Source organism: Taudactylus pleione, unplaced genomic scaffold (genome assembly GCF_031769625.1).
Source record: "Taudactylus pleione unplaced genomic scaffold, aTauple2 ptg000253l, whole genome shotgun sequence".
NCBI classification, from domain to species: Eukaryota; Metazoa; Chordata; class Amphibia; order Anura; family Myobatrachidae; genus Taudactylus; species Taudactylus pleione.
The window spans coordinates 4,690,040-4,713,319 of record NW_028284655.1 but is presented as its reverse complement, the minus strand read 5'-3'; the positions used below and the strand labels follow the sequence as shown (position 1 = coordinate 4,713,319).

The following is a 23,280-nucleotide window of genomic DNA, read 5'->3' as shown; positions in this document are numbered from 1 at the left end:
GGCCTGCCTCCACGAAACACGTGCTCACCACTGCCTCAGGCCTGCCTCCACGAAACGCGTGCTCACCACTGCCTCAGGCCTGCCTCCATGAAATGCGTGCTCACCACTGCCTCAGGCCTGCCTCCATGAAATGCGTGCTCACCACTGCCTCAGGCCTGCCTCCATGAAACGCGTGCTCACCACTGTCTCAGGCCTGACTCCATGAAACGCGTGCTCACCACTGCCTCAGGCCTGCCTCCATGAAACGCGTGCTCACCACTGCCTCAGGCCTGCCTCCATGAAACGCGTGCTCACCACTTCCTCAGGCCTGCCTCCATGAAACGCGTGCTCACAATCTTACAGCATGCACTTCCTGGAAACCCCCACGCAGCTGCTAGGGATAGAAGCAGCAGGCTCTGTAGTTGGCACAGCACGCAGAGAGTGTTCTACTAATTGCTCTTTACTGGGGTCAATGAGGAAGCTGCTCTGCCAGCTTACTACCTAACGCATAAGGAACAATGTTGGTATGTAAAAAAATTGTGTAGAATCAGGTTGTCTTCAATGATAAATTAATGAGTTGCCCATTACACACACACTCTACTATCACACACATGTACTATACAATGACTTATACAGAGGGTCAGTACCACAAAGCGGCTGTTCACTTTTTCCAGGATCTGCTTCTCATTTAAAGCCATAGCTTCCCCTTTCCTCTTCTTGATCCTCTTCTTCTCTAGTTTTTTACATGCGTACATCTTCCCTGTAGAACGGACCTGGCAGGCACACACCTGGATAGGAGAGAACAGCCTTAGTATACAGCAGGGACACAGTGACAGGAAGCAGAGGGAGGAACCACACATGGTGCAGGAAGAGGATGTGCAGGATATACCCTTGTGTGCGTCCCTGAGTATACCTAGAGACTGCTGGGAGGAGTAACATGGCGTAGAGAGAGAGATGTAACATACATCAGTGGGAGAAGTAACTTGGACAGGGGTATCAGGAAGGCAATGAAGTGATCTCACACAGGAAAAGAAGCCGCAGAATAGGATTTACCTCCCCGAATCCTCCTTTCCCTAGCACCCTGTATTGTCTGAAAGTGTCCTTCGTTACAGCCTGCCTGCAAAATAGAAAAACAATCTATAAAAACTATAAAGCTGCCCCTATTTACATACACAGTGTTTTCCAGAATAATAATATTTTAGTCAGTCTTTAAGGACTGGGATCCTACCTCCCCTGGGACCCAGCCTCCCCTGGCATCCAGCCTCCCCTGGCATCCAGCCTCCCAAAGAATAATCACAAGTTACACTAGAGTTACTTTTTAGCAGGTTCATAAGTGAGTGGGTGACGCAGACTGATGACACCACCAGTATGAGGTGGCTATTAAATAAATAACAAGACTGTACTTGTAAAAGTAATAAACCATACAACGCGATTTAAAAAGGGAGTAGGGGGAACATTGATCTTGGACTATTCCAAAATGGTATGGAAGTTTCACTCCTCTCGCACAGATAGTTTGCGGTCACAGAGTGTTCGCAAAAATGCTTGGTTCAAAAGCAGAGCACAGTGTTGAACTAAAATTTTTGTTTGATTGAAGAAGACGTCTACCGAATCTTTGCATATGCTAACCGAGGCTTACAGGGCAGACTGTATGTCACGTGCGTTTGAGTAACACAAAAGATTTAGGGGTCTATTTACTAAGCAGTATTAGGAGACAGAGTGAAAAGTGTTAAGGTGCCAGCCTATCAGCTCCTAACTGTCATCTCACAGGCTGTGTTTGAAAAGTGACAGTTGGGAGCTGATTGGCTGGCACCTTATCACTTTTCACTCTGTCTCCTAACTCTGCTTAGTAAATAGACCCCTAAGTGACGGTCGTTAGGATATCGAAGATGAACACTCCGGATGGCCTTGCACAAAAGCAAATGTAAATGTGGAAAAAATGTAGAAAACGGTTTGAATTGACAGTCGACTCCGAATGATGAATCAACATTACTACAAAAATGTAATATCAACCTTGCGGGAAAGAATTTGAAGAAAGAGGCAAGACTTGAGGAAAAATGGTTTCATCCTCCATCAGTACAATGCACCAGCACACACAGCTCTCTCTGTGAAGCGTTTTTTGGCCGAAACAGATTGCAGTGTTAGAACACCCTCCATACTTGCCAGTCCTACCACTGTGTGACTTCTTTCTTTTCCTTAAAGTCACATCTGTACTTATGGGAACATGTTTTCTTCTTTACCACAGTAACTGATGCAAAATAATGGAGCTGTTGAGACAGCTGACAGATAATGAGCTCCAGCACGGCTTTGACCAATGGAAAATTAGAATGCAGCGGTGAGTGGATGCAGAAGGGGCGTACATAGAAGGGACATAAATTATAGCATCAGTCTCGTTATAGAATAGCCATAACTCGTATATGTAGCATATCTTGCTTAGATCACACTTTGCATACCCAGAACACACGCAAATGCACAATTACGGAGTAGAATGTATTTTGCACACATTGACCCTTACGGCCAGAGAGCTGGGGAGGATGGTTCAGGGACGATGTGTTCACATAAATGTGGCTCATGCAGACCAGCAAATATGCACATATGCGCCTGTTAGGAGGTGTATCTTTTTCGGACAGGTGCAGATCCAAGCTGATGAGGACTAGTCATTAACGTGTATAAGCTGGGGCTGCGGAGGCGTACCGCTCTGTATATTGACACTGTTTTTGTGTACCTTTTTACTCACCTTGCTGCCAATGCTGCATCAGCCCTTTTCCAGTAACCGGCTTCACACAAAAACAAAGCTCTCAGGACTAAAATATATGTTTAGGAAACCTCCATCCAGCTTATGTAATATGTGATTCCAGGAAACTGAATAGGGCTAATATGGCTCAGCCATAACAAGCCCTGTACCGCCTGGTCTGCAACATACAGTGACCACTACATGTACAGCTCAACGGGACTGATATAACCGCAGCCAAATTAATCTTTCCTCACATAACAACCTCATAATACATATCATTGTAATAGACTCAGCCAAAAATTTATTTTATTCTTTTTTATTCTAAACCAAGAATGAGGAATGAGGTTGGATCTCCTTAAGGTCCCACTGGTATATATTATTATTTATGGTCTACTTATATAATGACAACTGTATAGATAAGCACATTGTATATATTTACTGTGTCACCCACACAAACAGCCTGGCCTGCTACTATAAAACATTGTTACGCAGCTAAAATTAAATAGCAATGTAGTCAATAAAAAACGTGCATAGGGCCAATAAATTAATCTGGAGGAGGAAACTCCCTTTAAAGCTACACACAAAATTTTTACAAATTTCTCCTCACCTTTCAAGACTTCTCCATTGCAGGAAGCGGTCAAAGTACATACTGTCCTGGTACTCCCTGAACGGAGACCCTCGCAGGAACTCATGGAGGAGGCTGCGGGCACAGACAAACATCAACCGTAAAGTAATTGCTTTATATAAAAGAGCTATGAACACCATTAAAAATTTTAAGGAAAAAATATTATCAAAACTTTGATGGGGGAAACATTTGTGTTATGCACAACAGGCTTCCTGTCTGTATCCAAATCAAAAGACAATAAAGGTGGCCAAAATGGCCGACAGATGACAGTAGTGTGCAGTGTGGCTGATAGTTCCCAGGTGTGAGGTTTGTGCTGACTTTGCACAGCATGGCGCTGCCACGTTTGAGATGTTCGTACTCTGCATGTGTTTAGCTCTTCCCATCTGTTAAAAATATATTTTCTTGGTTATGGTGCTTAAAGAAAGCTCTAATCGTTTTTATTATATGGGCATTACAAAAGGCACAAGTCTAACGCTAAGATTTATCAAACCAATCAGCTACTGACATTTTTTCTAACATAGCCAGTAACATGATAGTTGGAAGCAGATTGGTTAGTACTTTCTCTCACTCCAAGATTTGATAAACACTAGGGGGGAGGATTTAACTGGATGTAATTAATTCATAACAAACAATTAGAGTGTATGCATGTACTCAAAAACTAGGGTCATTAGAGGAAAGGTGATCAGTGTAGAAAATGCAGGGGACCAAATGCAATAGGTCTCAGTTTGGCAAAAGTGATGATTTTTCTGCGATTTTGCCCAAAATAATTTGAAGCGGCAATATTGCATATTAGACACCTGCTGCTTTAAATCCCATGGCAAAATCATCAGCTTTGTCAAATTGGGACCTATTACATTTGACCCAGAGCATCTCTACAACAAAAATCATAGGGTACACCGTAATCTAATAGAGATCGCTGTAGATGCTAAAGATACGGACATAGGTTTCATGCAAGTGATAAGGAATCACCTTTGCGAAAACTACAGTACTAAAGTGTCAGTCACAAGGGTTAATGCTGCCAGTGTTGTACATAGATCGTTGTCATTGGTAGAAGCAGTTTCATATGGGACCAGCTCATATTTCAATTTGGTGGCTCCTAAATCAAGTCAGACCAACAAAACTGGCCAAAGCAAACTAATAATATTAATGTCTTTAAGTGCATCTGTCTCATAACTGTGTTCCACTGGTCTTTAGACAATTTATAGTCTAGATTCTAATAAATATTGGTTAAGTACACAAAATGGCTGCTTACATTGGGAGTTGAAATACAATGCACAAAATGGCCACCCTGCAATGCAAACGCAGCATTGGACAAGCCGTGTGCTTCAAAGGCTCTCCCAAATGCCGAGAAGTAGCGTGCACCTTTATATGTTGACCCCCATTGGTGACAAGAGGCCTAGAATAGGGGCTTATTCCAACGGCTGCATGGTATAAACAGAACTTTCATAATTAACTTTTCAATGAAATCTCAAAGCAACAGAGACCTTGACCACCTCTTATTTTACCTCTAGAACAGCCGATTAAAATATCTACTTATTCTAATACACCACCTCGGCCAATATGAGCACACCAGCAGATCGTGAAATTGCATGTTTCAGTCATACTCGTAGCACGTGGCCTGAACGGGTTGGGTATGAAATCCCGGCTGTCGGGATGTCGCTAGTCAGAATACAGACAGCGGCATCCCGACACCCATAGGGAAGATAGGTAAGTATTTTTCTAACCCCTACCCTAACCCTCCCTCCCCGGTGCCTAAACCTAACCTTTCCCTCCCCGGTGCCTAAACATAACTTCTCCCCCTAGCGCCTAACCCTAACCTCCTGGCACCCTAATCCTAACACTCCCTACCCGGTGCCAAACCCTAATCCTATCCCTAATGCGTAACCCTAATCCTGCTACCTAACCCTAACCTCCCCCTAATACTTCGATACTTACGTTCGGGATGCCGGCAGTCGGGATACTGGTGCCGGTATTTTGGACATTGGCATCCCGCACACCGAGATGCCGACTACATCCCATCTGAACAATAGGGGGGTTTAGGAGAACTCATCTTCCATATTAACAGAGCATTTTAAAACTGACATTTAGGGGTATATTTACTAAAGTATGTATTTTTTAGAAGTGGATATGTTGTCCATAGCAACCAATCAGATTCTACTTATTTATCTAGCACCTTCTTGCAGATAATAGCTATAATCTGACTGGTTGCTATGGGCATCAACTCCACTTCTAAAAACCAGCATTTTAGTAAATATACCCCTTAGAATGCACCCAACCTGGCTCTTACCTAATACAATTGCTGAAGACCTCCTTACTAGGGTTCTTTTCAAAGCTCAATATACATTCTTCCATTTGCGTTTCGGGGATCTCCGGCACATAGTCTGGAGACTGGAGAGGCAGTGACAAGATTAGGGGAAGAACGAAAGACAATATTATAAGAAACACATTACAAATGAACATTGCAATCTGCAGCCTGAAGAGAAAATCCTTTATGTCTGCATTTCACCATGAGGAGAAGAAGAAATAAGTCTAGGTCAGGGATATTCAACACGCGGCCCTTCCAATTGCTGTGGAACTCCACATCCCAGCATGCCCTGACACAGCATTACCATGGCCTAATAGCATTAATAGCACAAAAGTCCAGGAATGATGATGTTTGTCCATGCAAGATGGCGTTTTGCCTCTTTCTGAGTCCCGTTTTTTGGAGGGAAAAATCCGAACTCGGCGTGCAAATTCGAACCTATCCGAACCTGCACATCCCTACTTCAAACCACAAACAAGTACTTCAGACTTTGAAATATACAATTATTTTTCAAATATACTTTTAAGAAAGTATTCAAGGCATTTCAAAACACTGTGGTAGGAAATGGGTGCCTAATATTAGTCATTATAAACTTTCAGATCCAGAACAAAATATTTGTGAACATCCTTTTATTCTACATGTTCATTTAGATTAGGGCTTGAAGAGCTGCCAATTCTAAACAGATGAGGAATTTGCTTTACCTCTCCAAATTCAGCCCACACCATATGGCGCCAGAAAAGTAGGCCAAAGGTGCCCAGATAATATGGGCAGGGAAGTGGCATGTGCGTGACTGCAGGATGGCTTTGGTAACTGATAAATACATGCACAGTTCAATGCAACATTTCCACCCAAATACAGCGTTAGTAGTTATTGGGGCTCCTGTACTGTGTATAGACTTGGTCACCCAGTTCTGTGCGAAGCGGATTCCAGGATTCTCTCAGTTTTTAGGAACACAAGGAAAGAGAGAATAAGCCAGGGAATAGCATGAGTGGCACTAGTAAAATAAAGGTTGTCCTGTTGGTAGTCACCCCACGGAAGAAAATGCAATGATACATATACAGTCACCTCCATCAAGAAGCCCATATAGAGCTATGAAGATGGACGAGACGTCAGCACAATCTACTGCACCATGGAAGAATGGGCAATAAAATTAGAGATATGGAGCCTAGTTTGACCAAGACCTCTTGAAGATCATTAATCTGGGAGGAATAGACAAAGACCTATAGGAGAACTCGAAAATGCATTAAATCTATTAACATTTATATACATAAAACAACCATTCACCAGAGGTGACACAATCAATGCTACGTTACCCATCCTAGGAATTAAAGATGGAATGATGCTGCCAATGAGAAATCTAAGTGACTTAATCTTCCTCCACATTGTGGTCCCCAGGTCAGTGTGATCACCACACCAGCCAGAACTGTACCACAATCCAAGGGGATATGGGACCTTTCCAAAACATCACAGAGTAGTCTCTGGCCAAAGGAGGAAGATTGCCCCCTACCATAAGCTGTCAATGTCAGAGGAAGAAGGACCCTAGGACACAGTGCTACATACAATCTTCATGGAGAAGCACTTTGCAGCAGACATACTGCTCCTGTATGTATTTGGACAGTGTACACCAGCCAAAGCTGTACACCAACGAAACTGCTGGGAAATGCCCATGTAACAGAATATGGACATAATTAAACTCTACTGTAAATGGCAATGTAAAATAAAGTATGTGCGCACAACATGGAGAGACAATGTTTTCCCTGCATGCCAAAATAGAAGTGAATAACTGCATTTATACAACCTGTATAGCAGCATGCACTGTCCAATATTACTATTAATTCTATCAGTTTCATACTTTGTGGTACAACCACAGAACTACTGCTTATTCTTTTACTGGGAAATATTGATGGCCTCCAATAGCTTTATCTACGTGTATCCTGTATGGGAATTAAGCACAATGACTGCACATGTTTTATATTTGGGACATGGAGTACTTTGGGGTAAATGCCGGCTATACCCTGTGTGAAATCTACAACGCGTGGACTATTTACCAGTTACAATGTTATGAGCGGCGTCTGCTGATCACTGGGAAAGACGCAGGTTCATGGGCTGTAAAGCCCACAGGCATGTCAGTGAACACGGTATATGATATACAGTAGAAGGGATTACTTATTAACCATGGATATACTGTTGGTGTGAGCATGGGAAATCTATTACTGTCAGTATGTTGTTTGAGAAAATCCACAGGAAAAAATTCTAAAAAAAGCTAAATCTTAAATGTGAACCCCACCCATGATCTCACCAAACCACGTCCCCATCCGTGATCTCACCAAACCACGCCCCCACCTATGCAAAGTAGTGACCATACCTCGTTTCCGTACTGTTAAACCACACCTGTATGTGTATATCTTAATTGGCCTCCCCTGTAATTCAACTCTGGCTCTGTAGTTTGGTACATCTGGCGTGTAGCGTGTACATCTGGAATGTAACGGGTGGATCCAGCATGCATTGTTTGGGGTGAGGTGTATAAGGCAGAGATTCCCAAACTCAGTTCTCAAGGCACCCTAACAGTCCAGGTTTTAAGGATAGCCATACTTGACCGCAAGTGACTTACTTAGCACCTAATTCAATTTGATTTAACCACCTTTGCTCAACCATGGATATCTATAAAACCTGAACTGTTGAGGTGCCTTGAGGACCGTGTTTGGGAACCTCCGGTGTAGGGAGTTCCATTCTGCTGCTTTGCATGGGTCTTCTGTCATGGTTTCAGCTTTCTTGGACACGACCAAGCCTATCGCTCAGGTGAAGTGGGCATCCTTCCCTTTTGCCTTGTATTTCCTGGCAGTACAGTATATCAGCCACCCTGCCATGGTCCCCTTATTTGGGGTTTAACATTTTGAAGTTTCCATGGCAAAACTATTGGTTTAGTTCCTCTAGTTCTGTTTAAATATATTTAAAGGGTTCTTACTAGATCCAGCATGTGCAAGGCCTCTACCTCTGGAATGCTTAAAATTGGTCAACGCAAAGTAAGGGCCAGTTGATATCAGTATGGAACATAGAAATAATTTTGGGCAAACAATGGGGGTTGGTTCATAGGATCACCTACAAGAGGACTTCTGGAACCACAGTGCATACAGATCCTCCAATTCTTCTGGGAGATGTAGCAGGTTCCAGGAAGAGAACTTTCTGAGTAGGCCATTTATATTCATAGGGCTCGCCTGTTTAGTCTCCAAGGACTAGGTTTAGGTCTCCAGAAGCTACAAAGGGTTTCACACATGGTCTGATACGCTTGACTGCTTTTAGGAAGAAAACTATGAACTCCTTTGCCAGGCATACTTCCAATAAGGCATGTATTGCTGTTGCTTGGCTGAAGGGAAACAGTTGGGAAGCCGGCGGACGAAATCCGGACACCAGCTTCCCGACTGTCTAATCCCGGAAAGGGTAAATGACAGACGTCAAGATCCCGACGCCTGTCATTTTACCTACGCCGGGAGACCGACGCCTGTCATTTTACCGGCATCCCAATCGAGGATATTTAGGGCTCCCGGGGGGGGACTTAGTGTTTGGCACCCCCCAGGGAGGTTAGGGTTAGGCTAGGGGGAGGGAGGGTTAGGCAACCCCGGGGGGGGGGGGGGGGGGGGCTTAGGCACCCCTCTCGGGGGACTTAGGTTTAGGCACTTAGAGGGGGGATTAGGGTTAGGCACTGGTAGGAAGGTTAGGGTTAGGCACCCCTAAGGAGGGTTAGGGGGGAGGTTAGGTTGGTAAATACTTACCTAGGGACGATCGGGATTTTCACCCATGTCGGGCAGCCGCTGTCGGATTTGGGCTACTTTTGCAGGCTAACACTGTAGGTTTTGGCCTTCCTCACCGCTCGTACATAGGCTTCGTGGTCTTGCTTCGGTAAATCATACTGATTCCCTGTCACAGGACCAGCCTGTTTAGCAACAAGCTAAGATTCTTCCAAGCCAAGCTTAATGACCTGACCATGAAAACCTGGCCAGGAGGGTAGTACTGCTAGGACCTCAGACATCTCCTACTTCATCTTCCCTAGTAATGACACTAGGGTAATGAAGGCATTGTGTACTCCACGCTTATAAGTCCGTAGTGAATACATGCTTTCTGCTGCTTGGCAGAGTAGCCTTTTTGACTTTTCCTTTGTAGCACTTATGTTTATCTGTGGCTCTCCGTAGTTATTAAATAATAAGGGGAATGCTTCCTAACGTAGTTCCCATTCTTCCAGCTATATTCTGATCTTGCTTATGAAATCTACAGACACACATCCTTCTCTGGCCACATGTATTGCAGAAACTGAAGAAAAAAAAATCTGTTCTGGCCATTGTCATGGCTCAGCTATTTGTGCCCCCTGGTGGTTGTGGAAGGAAGCTACTGTTCTGCCGTCTAATAGCATTTCAAGGTGCCTTTGACAAATCTGTTCCTGGAAACGTGTGCCCTGTAATAGACGGCTTTAATTTCCAGAAGGGAACAGTGATCACGCTGAGCGAAAAAAATGATGGGTCCCAGGGACACCTCACTTTAAAAAAATAGGGTCCTACACCACTTTTTCTGGGTCCCGTCACATATTATGGGAGTTGAGGGCAGGCACAAGTTGGGACAGTGCTGGAGGCGTATATAGCAGTTGGGGTAGAGGGGGTTGGAGGAAGAGCTGGGGGTAAAGGCAGAGAGAAATTGGGGTAGAGCTGCAGCTATAGGGGAGTAAGGGCAAGCAAGGCTGGGGGAAGGGTGGGGTAAGTGCAGATAGTTGTTGCGACACTGCTTTGGGGTGCAAGGAGGGGGCTAGGGGCAGGCAGTGCTGGGGTAGAGAGGGGCAATGGTATTTAGCAGCTGGCGCAGTACTTGGGGGGGGGGGAGCGAGGATAGACAGCAGCTGGGGCAGTACTGCGGGCAAGTTGGTGGTTAGGGACAGGCAGTGCTTGGTGTAGGGAGGGGACCAGGGTAGATAGCAGCTAGGGCAGTACTGGGGGGGGGCAGTGCTGGGTAAGGATATCAGCTGGGGCAGCACTGGGGGTAGAGAGGGGACAAGTGTAGATAGCAGCTGGGACTGTATGGGAAGCATAGAGGGGAAAAGAGTTATTAGCAGCTAGGGCAGTACTGGGGCAAGGAAAAGGTTAGAAGCAGGCAATACTGGGTGTAGGGAGGGGTAAGGGTAGATAACTAGGGCAGTACTGGGGGTCAAGGATGGCGTTAGGAGCAGGCAATACTGGGGTTAGGATAGCAGCTGGGGCAGAACTGAGGGTATGGAGGGGGTAAGGATAGACAGCACATGGGGTAGTGGTTACCTCCTTGCTTTTGCTGGGAGCCCCCAGCCGAGTTACTGTTGCAGCTCCCTCCTGTCCCATGCAGTATCCACCCTCCCTGCCTCCTGCATGCAACGCTGGCCTATACTTCTGCCCGAAGGATGCGCCGCAAAAGAAGGAGACTAGCAGGGGTGACGTTGTGCGGTGATTGGCTGGGGGGAGGCACCACGCGATGATTGGCCACTGCAGGACACACAGCGACAGCAGGTCCTACAGGACCCAACCAGTTTTTAAAATTGGGTCCCCAGTTTGCTGTAACGTGTAGAAACGCGCTATAGCGCATATTCTGCGACCCCTGAGGGAAAATAAGACACCATTTGGTTTCACTCTAAGATCACATTTCTCTTAAATGAAACTGGGCCCATAGAAGGCCTGAACTGGTGAGAAAAACATTCCTAGAAGCACCAGCCATTCACACATTGAGGGATAATTTGTTGGACTAGTGTTTGGAAAGCAGAACTGACCATGGTCTATTATTGCTCCTAGAAATATCCTACTTTTAGATGTTAGCAGACAGCTTCGCTCACAGTTGATCAGCCATCCATGATCCTATAAGGCTGTAGTTACTGGTGTTATGTGCTCTTAGACTTATTGTCAGGGTCTACGTACTAAGTAGATCATTCAGACCCGCTCGCTAAGATGCATACTCTCGCTGCTGCCGATGGTATGCATGTGCGCATGCATCACAGTGCGTATGCGAATACCTTAGCGAAAGCTCACAATGCATTCGCTCGCTGTGCATAGACAGCCCAGTAGAGTGAGTGACAGGAGAAGCCATTGGTAGGTGGTATCAGGGGCTGGCCATTAAAAACGGGGGAGTGGAGGTGCAAACGCAGGCGTGCCTGAGCATCTCCACAGCGTTTTAGAGGTGTGTATAATTATAAGACAGCATCATAGTACACATCACCTGGCTTGTTTTTACACTGAAGTGCTCGCAGTGCTTGCGGCAGGGCATGGTCAACCTCAAGCGCTGCGATAGCATCCGATGTTTCCTGATGTACCGATGGTTGCATACACTTCCTGGACATGACGTGCACAAGTGGGCATCTTAAAACAGGCTGGTGGGTGTCTGCATACACTAGGTTATCGGTGTCTAAGAAATACTGGGTGTGCTAATGCATTGCTGTGCGATAGCACTGCCTACGCAATTTGCATATACATCGTGCGAGCGGCTCTGAATCAGGCCCTAAGCCTTGGAGAGAAATAAAGTGGGTAGAGATGAAGTACCAACCAATCAGAACTTGTCTTTTTACAAACACAGCCTGTAAAGTGATGGTTAGGAGCCGATTGGTTGGTACTTTATCTCCATCCACTTTATTTCTCTCTAAGGTTTAGTACATAGACCCCCTCGGTCTTGGAGAGAGATAAAGTGGATGAAGATAAAGCTCCTAAATGCCATGTTACAGGCTGTGTTTGAAAAATGACAGTAAGGAGCTGATACATTAGCCCTATCCACTTTATCTCTCTCCAAGGCTTAGTACATAGACTCCTTAATCTTTATGGAGATATTTTCCAAATAAAGTATTTGATTCTTTGTAACATTTAATGTGCCACAACCACCACCAGGATGTGTGTAAAGGTGCAAGAAGCTGCCGAATATTGGAACATTTACCCCATAAGCAGGACATTGAGGGGCAGTTGAAATGGGAACACAAAGTTAAGAGTCATTCAGATCTATGGACGTTAGAGTCTCCCCAGCTCAGCGGAATTACAGGCATGATTGCCATGTCTGAGGAAACCTGGTACATCCCGTGCTCTCACCTATGGACGGACACTACTAGAATCCTTGGCTTCCTTTTTGTAAATGGAGTTCTGGGTTGACACTTTTTTTAAGGCAGCCTCTGTAGACTGTCCTTGAGTGTTGCCTGTCTCTAAGCTCCAAGGATTGCCACCCGTTTATGGCATTCTGCACCAGAAGAGGAGAGGCACAGCGAACAGTTACCCTACAGAGGCCCAGCACTTACAGGCCAAGGCCCAGCAGCCACCTCACCTTGGAGCAGAGAGAGTAGCACATAGGAGAAGCCCTCTGCAGCTCAGCCCTAAGCAATCACATACATAAATGCAAATCTACACATTATTCTAGCAGAGTCCTCTGTCCAGATTTCCTCACAGCAGGTCAAGAGGAAACTGAACCCTTATTTTCCAGTCTCTGGGTTTTTTCTTTCTTATATTTAATTTTTATGTCATTGTTTTTGCTGCTATTTGAATTTGAGGTCTGTAATTTATTTGCCATTGTTTTCTTTTTTTTTTTTTTTTAATTCTTTATCAAATGTATTGTTGGATATATTGATATTGAGATTGAGATATTGAGATTGTTCCCTCCCCCCTTGCCCCCTTTCTATATCCCTTCCCCTCCGTGGTTCACGGATTTATATTCTAATAAAAACCATTGATGATGAAAAAAAATAAAGAGAGGAAACTGAATCCTGATTGGTAGAGATGTTCATTTACTGGTGCTGTCCTGCTTCACTGGCGACACCTACAGGTAAACCCACACATTGCACAAGGTAGGACTGGTAAAGAAAAAAATCAATTAAACTCATTATACAGCAATACAATTACTCACCGTTGAGGTAAAGAACTTTTTAATGATCTCCTCTCCGGCCTCTTTCCTCTTCTCATCTGGGGACACTTCATAGTTTGTCTAATAAAAGGGACACAAACCGGGGCTGTGTGAACATGATGCACAGTATCACGACACGGAGCAGTCACTATATACACTGAATACAAGTGCTAGCTCTATATACTGCACAGTGTAACAATGTAGAATAACACTGTACCATCAGCCCCATTTCCTTACCACTGCGTCCAGGAGAAGGATGCATTTAAAAAGATGGTCCCTTGTTTCACAGAACTGGCGGAAGAGGAGGCGTCCGATGGGCTGCTTCTCGCAGAGGCTGGTGTAGTCCCGATCTGTGAGAACGAGCCAAATACAGAAGGAAGAAAAGGCAAACCGTATTTAGAGAGGAAGCATTATTACAGTAGGATTACTTCAGGGTTCTCCAAACAAAATACATCTGTACAATATTACACTACATGTAACTTGGTTCTTGTAACCTGAAAAAAAAAATTAAATATATAATTTGCGTTGGCCTCCGACAGCTAATACGGGTGAAAATGTAAGGTTGGTACATGCCACAGCCAAGTCTGACTTCTACTGGGCTACTATGAGGGTACTTATCAATGGAGGAGCAGGGACGCTGCAGGGGTTGAGCATAAGGAAGGAAACTATATCTTATTTAGTTGATTGCTCAGTTGCTGAGACAGACCTTCACCACAGAGGCCTATACACACCACTGACCTAACACACCTGGCACTAGCCACATCCACTGTATGACCGGTGACAATACTGCTCAACTCCATGATATTCCACTGTTCAGACACGCAAGTGTGACACCACCTAAAGGTCATGAGGGTTATACAAAATGGCAGCCGATGACCAGAGCTAAACCAAAAGCCAAGGAATATGGCCGTCTTCTAAGTGTGCACAAAATAAATGAAACATTTATACTTGTGAGCCTAGATGCACAAAAGCAAATGCCAACACCTGTAGCATTGATACGAAGAGCCTATATCTGAACTGAAAACATGAAGACCTAACCAATCTACTCAAGTGCTGGGGCCTGTGCCCAACAGGTGTGGTCAAGTTGGACAGATAAGTCCATTTAGCATCAGTGTCCGGATCCTATGTGGCACAATTATAGATGACCTGAGAAACTCAGATCTTGGCCCATCTGTAAGTTCCACCAGTTTCAATGTCCGGTCTGTAATTTTGGGCCCAACAATGGCAGCAATTTGTGACTAATTTAACCTGAAATAATGAAATAAACCATCTAATTTGATTTTTTTTGTTGCAGCTTAAGACAATGACCAACTAAGGAAAAGGAACAGTAACAGTCATCTGAAAGGGGCACAGTTAAGACGCAGACAAAATTGAAAGCACAGAAATAGAACCTTAAAGATTTACTTGTTAAAACATACTTACTAAAAGCTATTCTATCTATAGAGCCTGGGCTATGTGCCAGGACTTTTTGAAACACAAAACGCAACAAGATCAAGAAAAGTCTAATAAGAGTTCAGATTCCTGGCAGCGGGAGGGGAAAATAGGATAATCTCCAAAGATTCAACCAAAGATTCCCAGGAAAAATATGATGCTCGGCCTCCCAGAGGACAAAAATCTGAGAAGGGGCTCACTGGCACATGGGGATGACAATATCGTCCTTTCTGCTCTACAATGGATATACACTTCTCTCATTTACTAAGAGCTGAAGAGAACCGCAACATGACACCTATTAGATTATTGCACCTAATAAGTCCATGGATAGACATATGGCTGTATTGGGCTCTATTCAACATGGCAGACATTACAGCAGAATGAGGTCTGAGAGGTGCCACGCAGTAGGGTTAATGGAGACATTTTTGTCATTAAGTTAACTAGAAATCCCACACAAGGATATAGACTGACACCATGCAGAGATATTGGGGCAGATTCAATTAGCTGCAGGATTTACCCCAAAGCTAACTGCCGCTCTGGACCTATTCAATTAGCGGGGATTGCTTACGCGGGAGTCCGCCAGTCCCCGCAGTCGGACTTTACCTCTCACCTCATGTAGGTGCGAGGTAAAAGCCACATCAAAACGACCAAATCGGCCTTGCGAGCGAGGGAAAAAACACATTGTTTACGCGGAATCAGTGTGTTACCGCGCATGAGTCCCGATTTTGATAGCGCAGGAAAAAGGCTTTTTCACTGAATAGCTTTTCCCCGTGCCGCAGAAATTTATGCCGGCAATTAGTCGCGGGGTAAATCCTGCAGCTAATTGAATCTGCCCCATAGTCAATAGAATAAGTTTCAAGCAAAGTTATTAAACAGAGCCACAGAAAGAAGACCATGTAGTTGGGCAACGCTTTCCGTGGGGCAGACATGAGTATAAGGTGCTCATAGAATGTTAAAGTTTTATTATTCAGTAAAACAGGGGTGGTCTAAGATCTCTGTTCTCTGCGCCTCTTGAAGACCGAGGCTGAGGTGTTGGGGTCAGGACCAAAGCCATAGGGTCAAATAGCCGTGGCCTGTTCAGTGTAAACGTCTGCATTCATAATAGGCAGAAACCCTTTATATCATTTATAGGCCTGTCTTGTACACTGCGCCCTCTTTGTACCACCCCATCACATAACGGCAATACAACTACATTAAATAAGGTTCATTCCTCCTTTTCCAGGTCCCTCTTAATAAAACACATTAATATATATATATATATATATTATATATATATATATATATATATATATATATATATATTCAATTTTTTTTATACATTGAACTAACCCTGTGCTGACTCACCCAGCTGCCTGCGCAGCTCCTCGCACTGGCTGATGTGTGGAAACTTCAGGATTTCCTTCCATTTTTTACTCCTCCCTTTCCGTTTGCCTCCTCCACCTGAAATCCAGGGCGAAAAAAAGAACATAAAACATACAAACTCCTCCATTAGCAGCATACAGTCCTCTAGCTACAATGACACTACAACTTCCAGCATGCCCAGCCAGTCTATGGCAGCCAACTTTCTGTATGATTACTTACCTGTGTGGAAGACTGTTGGGGTGGAGCTGTTCTTATTTATCAGGGCAGTATTTAGCGCTGTGATCAATGCTATGCATCTGTTCAGATAATTACTATATAAACTATGCATAAAGTGCAATGCTAAAATAAGTGTAAACAGTATATAAACATCAGTGTACTCGTATGTCAGTAACAGAATGCGTCACCGAGTCCTAGAACAGCGGCTGAAACCATCAGCTTACTTCTCCCTGGCACAGTTATCTTTCCCTATACAATTAACTGTGGAATTGGATAGAATTGACTATGGGGCGTATTTAATAACGAGTGATAGTCTTGTTAACACTCGTTACCAATCTTAAATGGTGCTCCAGCCAATCAGCTTCTGTCATATTTTAAACACATGACAGTTAGAAGGTGATTGGTTGGATCCATTTAACATTGGCAACGAGTGATAAAAGAATATCACTTGTTATTAAATTGGACCCCTAAGTAATTGCAGCTATCGTCACACTCGCTGCGCAAAGCAATACCTGCACGTGCTGCTAGCTTACACCATCTAAGCATCCTGGCATCAAAGTGCTATATCTGGGGTTTGACGTGATTTAGAAAAGTGTAGAACCCATTTAAAGACCATCTGTACTAACAGCTGTTGCACCTGTAGCCAGGGCCGTAACTAGGGTTGTGCGAGCTGTGCCATGGCCCCGCAGGGCAGGGGGCGCTGTTAGGGCCTGATAACTTTCTATTTATTATCATTTCCCCAGCACCTCCTGGCCTCCCCTATCTCCTCACAGGGCACCAAAAAGTCTAGTCATGGCTCTGCCTGTAGCACTTGTGTGTAGACTTCCAGAATAAATAATGGGCTTGCCAGGGATCATATGTTAATGCATGTACAGACGCACCTCTAGATTCATCTCCTGCATCGTCATAGGCGGAGCAATGGTGCAGCTTTCCCGACTGGTGGTTACATGGCACACCAAACCTCTCAGGGTACATATATACAGACTAGGATAAATATAGCCAATAATGATATAGTAATACAGTGCTTGTTGTATATGTATTTGTGCAGCTATCTTCATAGCTATGCATCCCATAACTTGCAGGACTTCCAGGCAAATTTCTCCTTGGGGTGGAGCTGCAGACAGCACTGTAGTATACACACCAGCACTTACACTGTTATATGTTGCAAATCTTAGGTAAAGCTTGGAGTGGTACATAGATGGCTCACTGATCCCTAGAGATGCAACGTGTAGGACTATGCTACAGGGACAACGCTACAGGGACAACGCTACAGGGACGGCAAATTTAATATGTAGATGAAAGACATTACGGTTAATTGATGTCATTAATGATCAACTCCCAAACATCTCTCTGTACACAAGTCAGCAGTTACACAATAAAATATTGCAATCTCTGAACAGACGGACTACAGAGATTTATAACTTGTAATTAAGTCATTACTACGTTTTTGCATTATGTTTAATACTATAAAGAGTAATCACTTCATTAACCCAGACATAGTAATAATGCAATGCGGATTACTGTAATGTTTGTTGATTTATAAAAAAAAAAAAAAAAAAAAAACAGCTTTGGGAGAATCTCTGATCCTTACTGCTTTAGATCAGCAGCGAGGGATCTCTTGAAAGTTTGTTTCAGACAGTTCCTTTTGGAATAACTGACATGTCACTCTACTCTTACCACAGGGATTGTTTTTGAACAACAGTTTTATGCTCTTAAGCTAAAACACGATATTTTGGATGATTTGACGATTTCCAATGGGTCAGGACAAATTGCTCAAATTGGGCATTGTGTATGCACTATCGCTCGCTCCAGTGAGTCATTAGTTGCGTCTTTTGGTCGGCCCTACATGCTGCTCGATCAGAGGACGTCGTTACCGATTTTTACCACATCATGCAGTGTGTTGATTCTACCGGACGACAAGGCGATATGTTAACATTATATAGTTAACGATCTAATCGCCGAACGATGCACAATATATTGTTCCGTTGTTTGTAATGGTGCGTACACACGGTAGGATAAAAATGCGTGATATGTTCGATAACGACCATATCGTCATTGTTCATTTTTTGGTGCCTACCAACCCTCAAACGACTAGTGATGCGCGGGCACATATGGACGTTAACGATATTGACTATAGTCCATGCATGCAGGTCAACCTGGTCGATATCGACCAGCTTACATAGGGACCCTCGATCGTTGATCGCGAGTCGCTGGCCCGTCGGTGGTGCGATGGATGAACGATAACGATCATCCAGCACACCGGGAAGGTGCAGGACAATCAGTCAGCGATATCTGATCGCACCGTGTGCACTATATCATTTGTACGGGAGTTCAAGAGAAATCGTTGACTATATTGCATCATTTGCACATCATCTAATGTGTACACAGCTTTAGTAACGTCCTCTAAGAGGAAGAGGTGCAGCTGATCTTTGTACATAAAATAATGGTACAATATGCTCTACACTACAGAAAGAGGACTCTATTATACATGACTGAGAATCCCAATTGTGCCCTTGCCAGGATTCTCCACATCAAATTTAACAACAAATGACAACACTGAGGTATGAGGCACTTATAACCCCATGTCTTAGTGGTGAGTGACATTAGCATATTCATTAACTGTGAACGGAGTACACACTGTAAAATAGTAATGGTTTTCTAGTGAGCCAGGTAAGTTACAAGTTATAATCTATAGAGGCAGCCATTGGAGAACTACAATACAGAGCATGTCAGGTTTTCCTACACAGATTAGCGGCGCACTTTTCGAATGATAAAGACTCCTTTCATTCTTGACACTTACAGGATATGAAGAGCAGCATTAATATACATAAGGAGCCTCCTAGTGCAATTACACATTACATTAATAATAAAACAGCTGCTCACACTGTTTACTTGATGTGGAGAGCACCAAGGAACAGAGCAATGGCTATTACACAGGTAAACTTATTCTCTCCTTCCTCTGTAAAGATGAGATATGCATTTTGGAGCTTCTCTTTGCACCCCAATAATATCCCTTTACTTGTGAAAAATAATTACTTGACAGAATAGCTGAGGCCGATGCCGTCATCACTTTCAAAGCAGCAAGATGAAGCTTACATAGTAAGCTTGCTCGGAGACTCGCCACTTTCCAGATGCCACTTCTCTTTCCTGCAGCATGGGCTCCACCCCAGGATCTCCCCCAGGGGGATTGTCCCAAAGTAGGAAATGATCATATTACTGCATATTGGTAATATTACCTGGTGTCACCAGATCTAACAAAGCATCCAGACCTTACTGTAGGGCCACCTCTACTAAAAGGACAAACTCAATTGTGTATGATAAAAATAAAAGTTGCCCCCAGTTGCATATAGTCATCTGAGTTCATTGACAGTATTCCCCCACCCAAAAAACCCCTTCCCTGACTATAGCAGATGTGGGCCTGGCTGCCTACTCTCGCCACACATACATCAAACATTAGTAATAAGTTGCATTAACAATAAGGCAGACGTTCCCAAACTCGGTCCACAAGGCACCCTAACAGTCCAGGTTTTAAGGATATCCATGCTTGACCACAAGTGACTTAATTAGTACCCAAGTCAATTTCATTTAACCACCTGTGGGAACCTCTATAATAAGGCAAATATTGCTACATTAATCACTATTCTATCTACTACCAAAAGTAGAATATGTAAATTTAGAGATTTGTTGCAGTATTTGATATATTTAATAAATATACCCCTTACAGTTTACCTACCCCACTTGGCCTTATAATAGGCACAACCCTGTACAAGAAGTCCATGAAGGTTTGGCACAAGTCAGCTGTGATCTGTTTTTGTTATCTTGAGGAACCATGCTGGATATAGATTTATGAGGACAGCAGACTGGCGCTCACATTGGAGATAAGAAGAAGAATCTGTGTAGGGCACTTTTTCAGAATTAAAGGAGGAAATGGATTTAATTTTCTTCATAAACACTACTTATACTATAATAAAGAAAGTATACATACGATTATGTGTGTTCATAGCAGTTCTACCTGCGACACCCCCGCCGACAGGCGACATATCGGGCGGTCGGTACACACTAGACGTTCTGGTGCCCGACATGTCAGCCCCTGACGCATCCTGCTATATGGGGTCGTCAGTCGCATGGTCAGGTCGGCTCTACTCTGTGTGTGTTGCAGTTCCGCAATCGCAAACCATAAGATTCTATAGTTGCTGGACGCTCATCAATGAGTGGATTCTGGAAGGGGCGTGGAACTGAGGGGGTCATTCAGACCCGCTCATGAGCGGCAGTACGCTCGCAAGCGGGTCGATGTTCCCCCACTGCGCATGCGCACGACGGAGGGAGCACCGTCGTGCGCATGCGCGAGACCCGGCGAGCGAAGGGCTCTCCATCGCTCCGGGTCTCGCACCAAAGGGGGCGTGCTGTCGATGTTGATTGACAGCACGCCTCCTTTGGTGGGCGTGCCTGCCAGACGGAGGCGTTCCCATGGGAACGCCTACTGTCTGAATCCGGCCCCACTGACATCACTAGTGATGTCAGTGGGAGTGATTTTGGCTCTGATAGAGCCAAAATCACTCCAGGGCTTGCGGCAGCTAGACCCTACCGCAGGGTCTCCGTCGCAAGCCCGATGGTCAAGACCATCGCGACCATCATCATGGACGCTCGCTATAGCTGTGGGTGGTAACCCACAGCTATGCGAACGTCCATGAGGACGCTCCAAAAAAAAGGTAGGAGGGCCCTGATTCAGAGCGAGCACTCTGGTCAGAGCGTTTAGCTCTGAATCAGGCCCTGAGTTTGTTGGTTTCCAAGTGAGTTAAATGGTGGTTGACAACCCTGTTAGAGCATTGATGGGACAACAGGCGGCCCTTCCTGCTTTATTGTCAGATCTGGCTGTTAGAGCATGTAACCCTTGTATAAAACGCCTGCTTATATGTTATTGTAGATAGGTATCTCTTCGATTTAATGTATTGTTTCAATTTATAACAGAGAATAAGTGTAATGCGTGGCCTTTGAAGGCCACCCATGTCGCCCCTGAAGTTCATCTGACTGCCCATCACTGCCGTAGTGTGTATGTGCATACATGTACCTGTGTTGGGAATTGTATGCTGCACTGTGGTAGGGACAGTCATGAATTAACATAAAAACAGCAGTACAGGTTATATTGGAGCTATATCGAAATAACCAATTATGGTTACACATCCATGTTTGACAGGACACTTGAAAATATTCAATGTTTCTTTCTAGTACAGAATAGAAAATTTACTAACCTGGGATGAGACCTTTGACCCACTGTAGTGCGATGGCACGGGCATCTCTACTGGTCGCACCGCCATCAGCCAACCACAGGAATATTACAGGGGAAAGGAAGATAAGGACAAGAATGACTGAGGACAAAAGAAACCAAGGATCTGCCTGTGCAGCAGAATAAGTGAATGTTAGAGAGTGCTACATATGGCAACATGCACAACAATATTAGCTATTTCTCTGCATCTCTTTTAATGGGGGCGATTCAACTCGGTGCAGTGTTAATAGCGCCGGGAAGGAGTTCCCGGAGCTATTCAATTCAGCACGCTGTGAAGTCAGAGTAAAGCACCTTAGGAGTCTATTTACTAAGCAGTGTTAGGAGACAGAGTGAAAAGTGATAAGGTGCCAGCCAATCAGCTCCCACCTTATCTCTTTTCACTCTGTCTCCTAACGATGCTTAGTACATAGACCACTCAATCGGAGAATGCCGGTTAGCGTGACTAAAGCTGGGTGTTCAGTTGCACCAACCGGCATTTTCTGATTAATGTGCCGGTCGCAAGGCTGTTATTGCCGTGCTGAGCCTGAAAACAACATTGCGGCAGGCACTTTAGTCGAATTTCTGCTCGCACCTCAGGAGGGTGCGAGAAGAAATCCTTTAGTCGCCCTAACAGTGCGGTCAGTTGAATGGCTCTGGGACCTACTACTTGAGGCTATTCAACATTGCACTGAATTGAATTGCCCCCAATATAAATTATATTTTGTGCAATAATCTGCATATGAGGAAGCAACACTTTTTTTAACTACTCGCCCACTCAGCAGTGGTGGCCATTATTGTGGGCTGAACCAATATTTATGAGATTGAATTATTCTCAAATACTGGTTTAAGTTAAAATGTCTGCCACGTCTCTGTGTGAGACCAAGCATTGGAGTGCCAGGTAATCAAAGCATATTGGTAATTAAGATATGCCAATCAATCATAATTTCTGCATGTGTCATTTCCTCTGCAACAGCGTATTTCTCCACTGTCAGCGTATGGTCATTTGCGCACTAACCTCAGGGAATGGTTCTAAAAAAACTGGTGCACAGGCAACTGGTAGAGAAAGAAAGAAAATTAATTCAGCTCATTGTGCTTTTTTTTTTATCAAGCCTAAGCTCATTGGCTCAGGAAAAATAAAAATCATGTAGCTGGGGTTTGTAAAATAAGCTTAGAGGAGCTCGTGATGTCATTCACATCATAAATATACGAAAGAGTAAATGATCTAGAGGGCAGGACGTGGGATGGCAATATGACCAGAGCAGCAGATACCAGATTATTCTTCAGCGCACAATTCCTACAAAGTAATGATAGTCAGTAGCCAATCAGAATGTGACCCAATACTGTACGTTTAAAGTGGTCAGACTGGTCGAAGCACAGCTGGGAGAAGCCAACACTAATTTCACGGTCACGTCTGGTGTTAATCAGCAGCAGGTCAGATGGCAGTGTCCTGAGGTGTCAGGCGCAGGATGGCTGTGTACAAAACACGCTAACACAAT

At 44.3% G+C, this 23,280-nt stretch overlaps 1 protein-coding gene across 2 annotated transcripts in view; it reads right to left on the bottom strand.

Annotated features, from left to right (window-relative positions):
• LOC148515124 (G protein-coupled receptor kinase 5-like) overlaps window positions 1-23,280 on the bottom strand; it is a 62,763-nt gene that overhangs the window by 11,971 nt on the left and 27,512 nt on the right. For both annotated transcript variants that reach the window (XM_088480383.1, XM_088480384.1), the window contains exons 2-8: window positions 16,288-16,383; window positions 13,750-13,862; window positions 13,516-13,593; window positions 5,623-5,723; window positions 3,318-3,410; window positions 1,033-1,096; window positions 627-767 (exon numbers count right to left, since the gene is read on the bottom strand). In XM_088480383.1, the coding sequence (XP_088336509.1) occupies window positions 627-767; window positions 1,033-1,096; window positions 3,318-3,410; window positions 5,623-5,723; window positions 13,516-13,593; window positions 13,750-13,862; window positions 16,288-16,383 (686 nt within the window). The remainder of the gene's footprint in view (window positions 1-626; window positions 768-1,032; window positions 1,097-3,317; window positions 3,411-5,622; window positions 5,724-13,515; window positions 13,594-13,749; window positions 13,863-16,287; window positions 16,384-23,280) is intronic.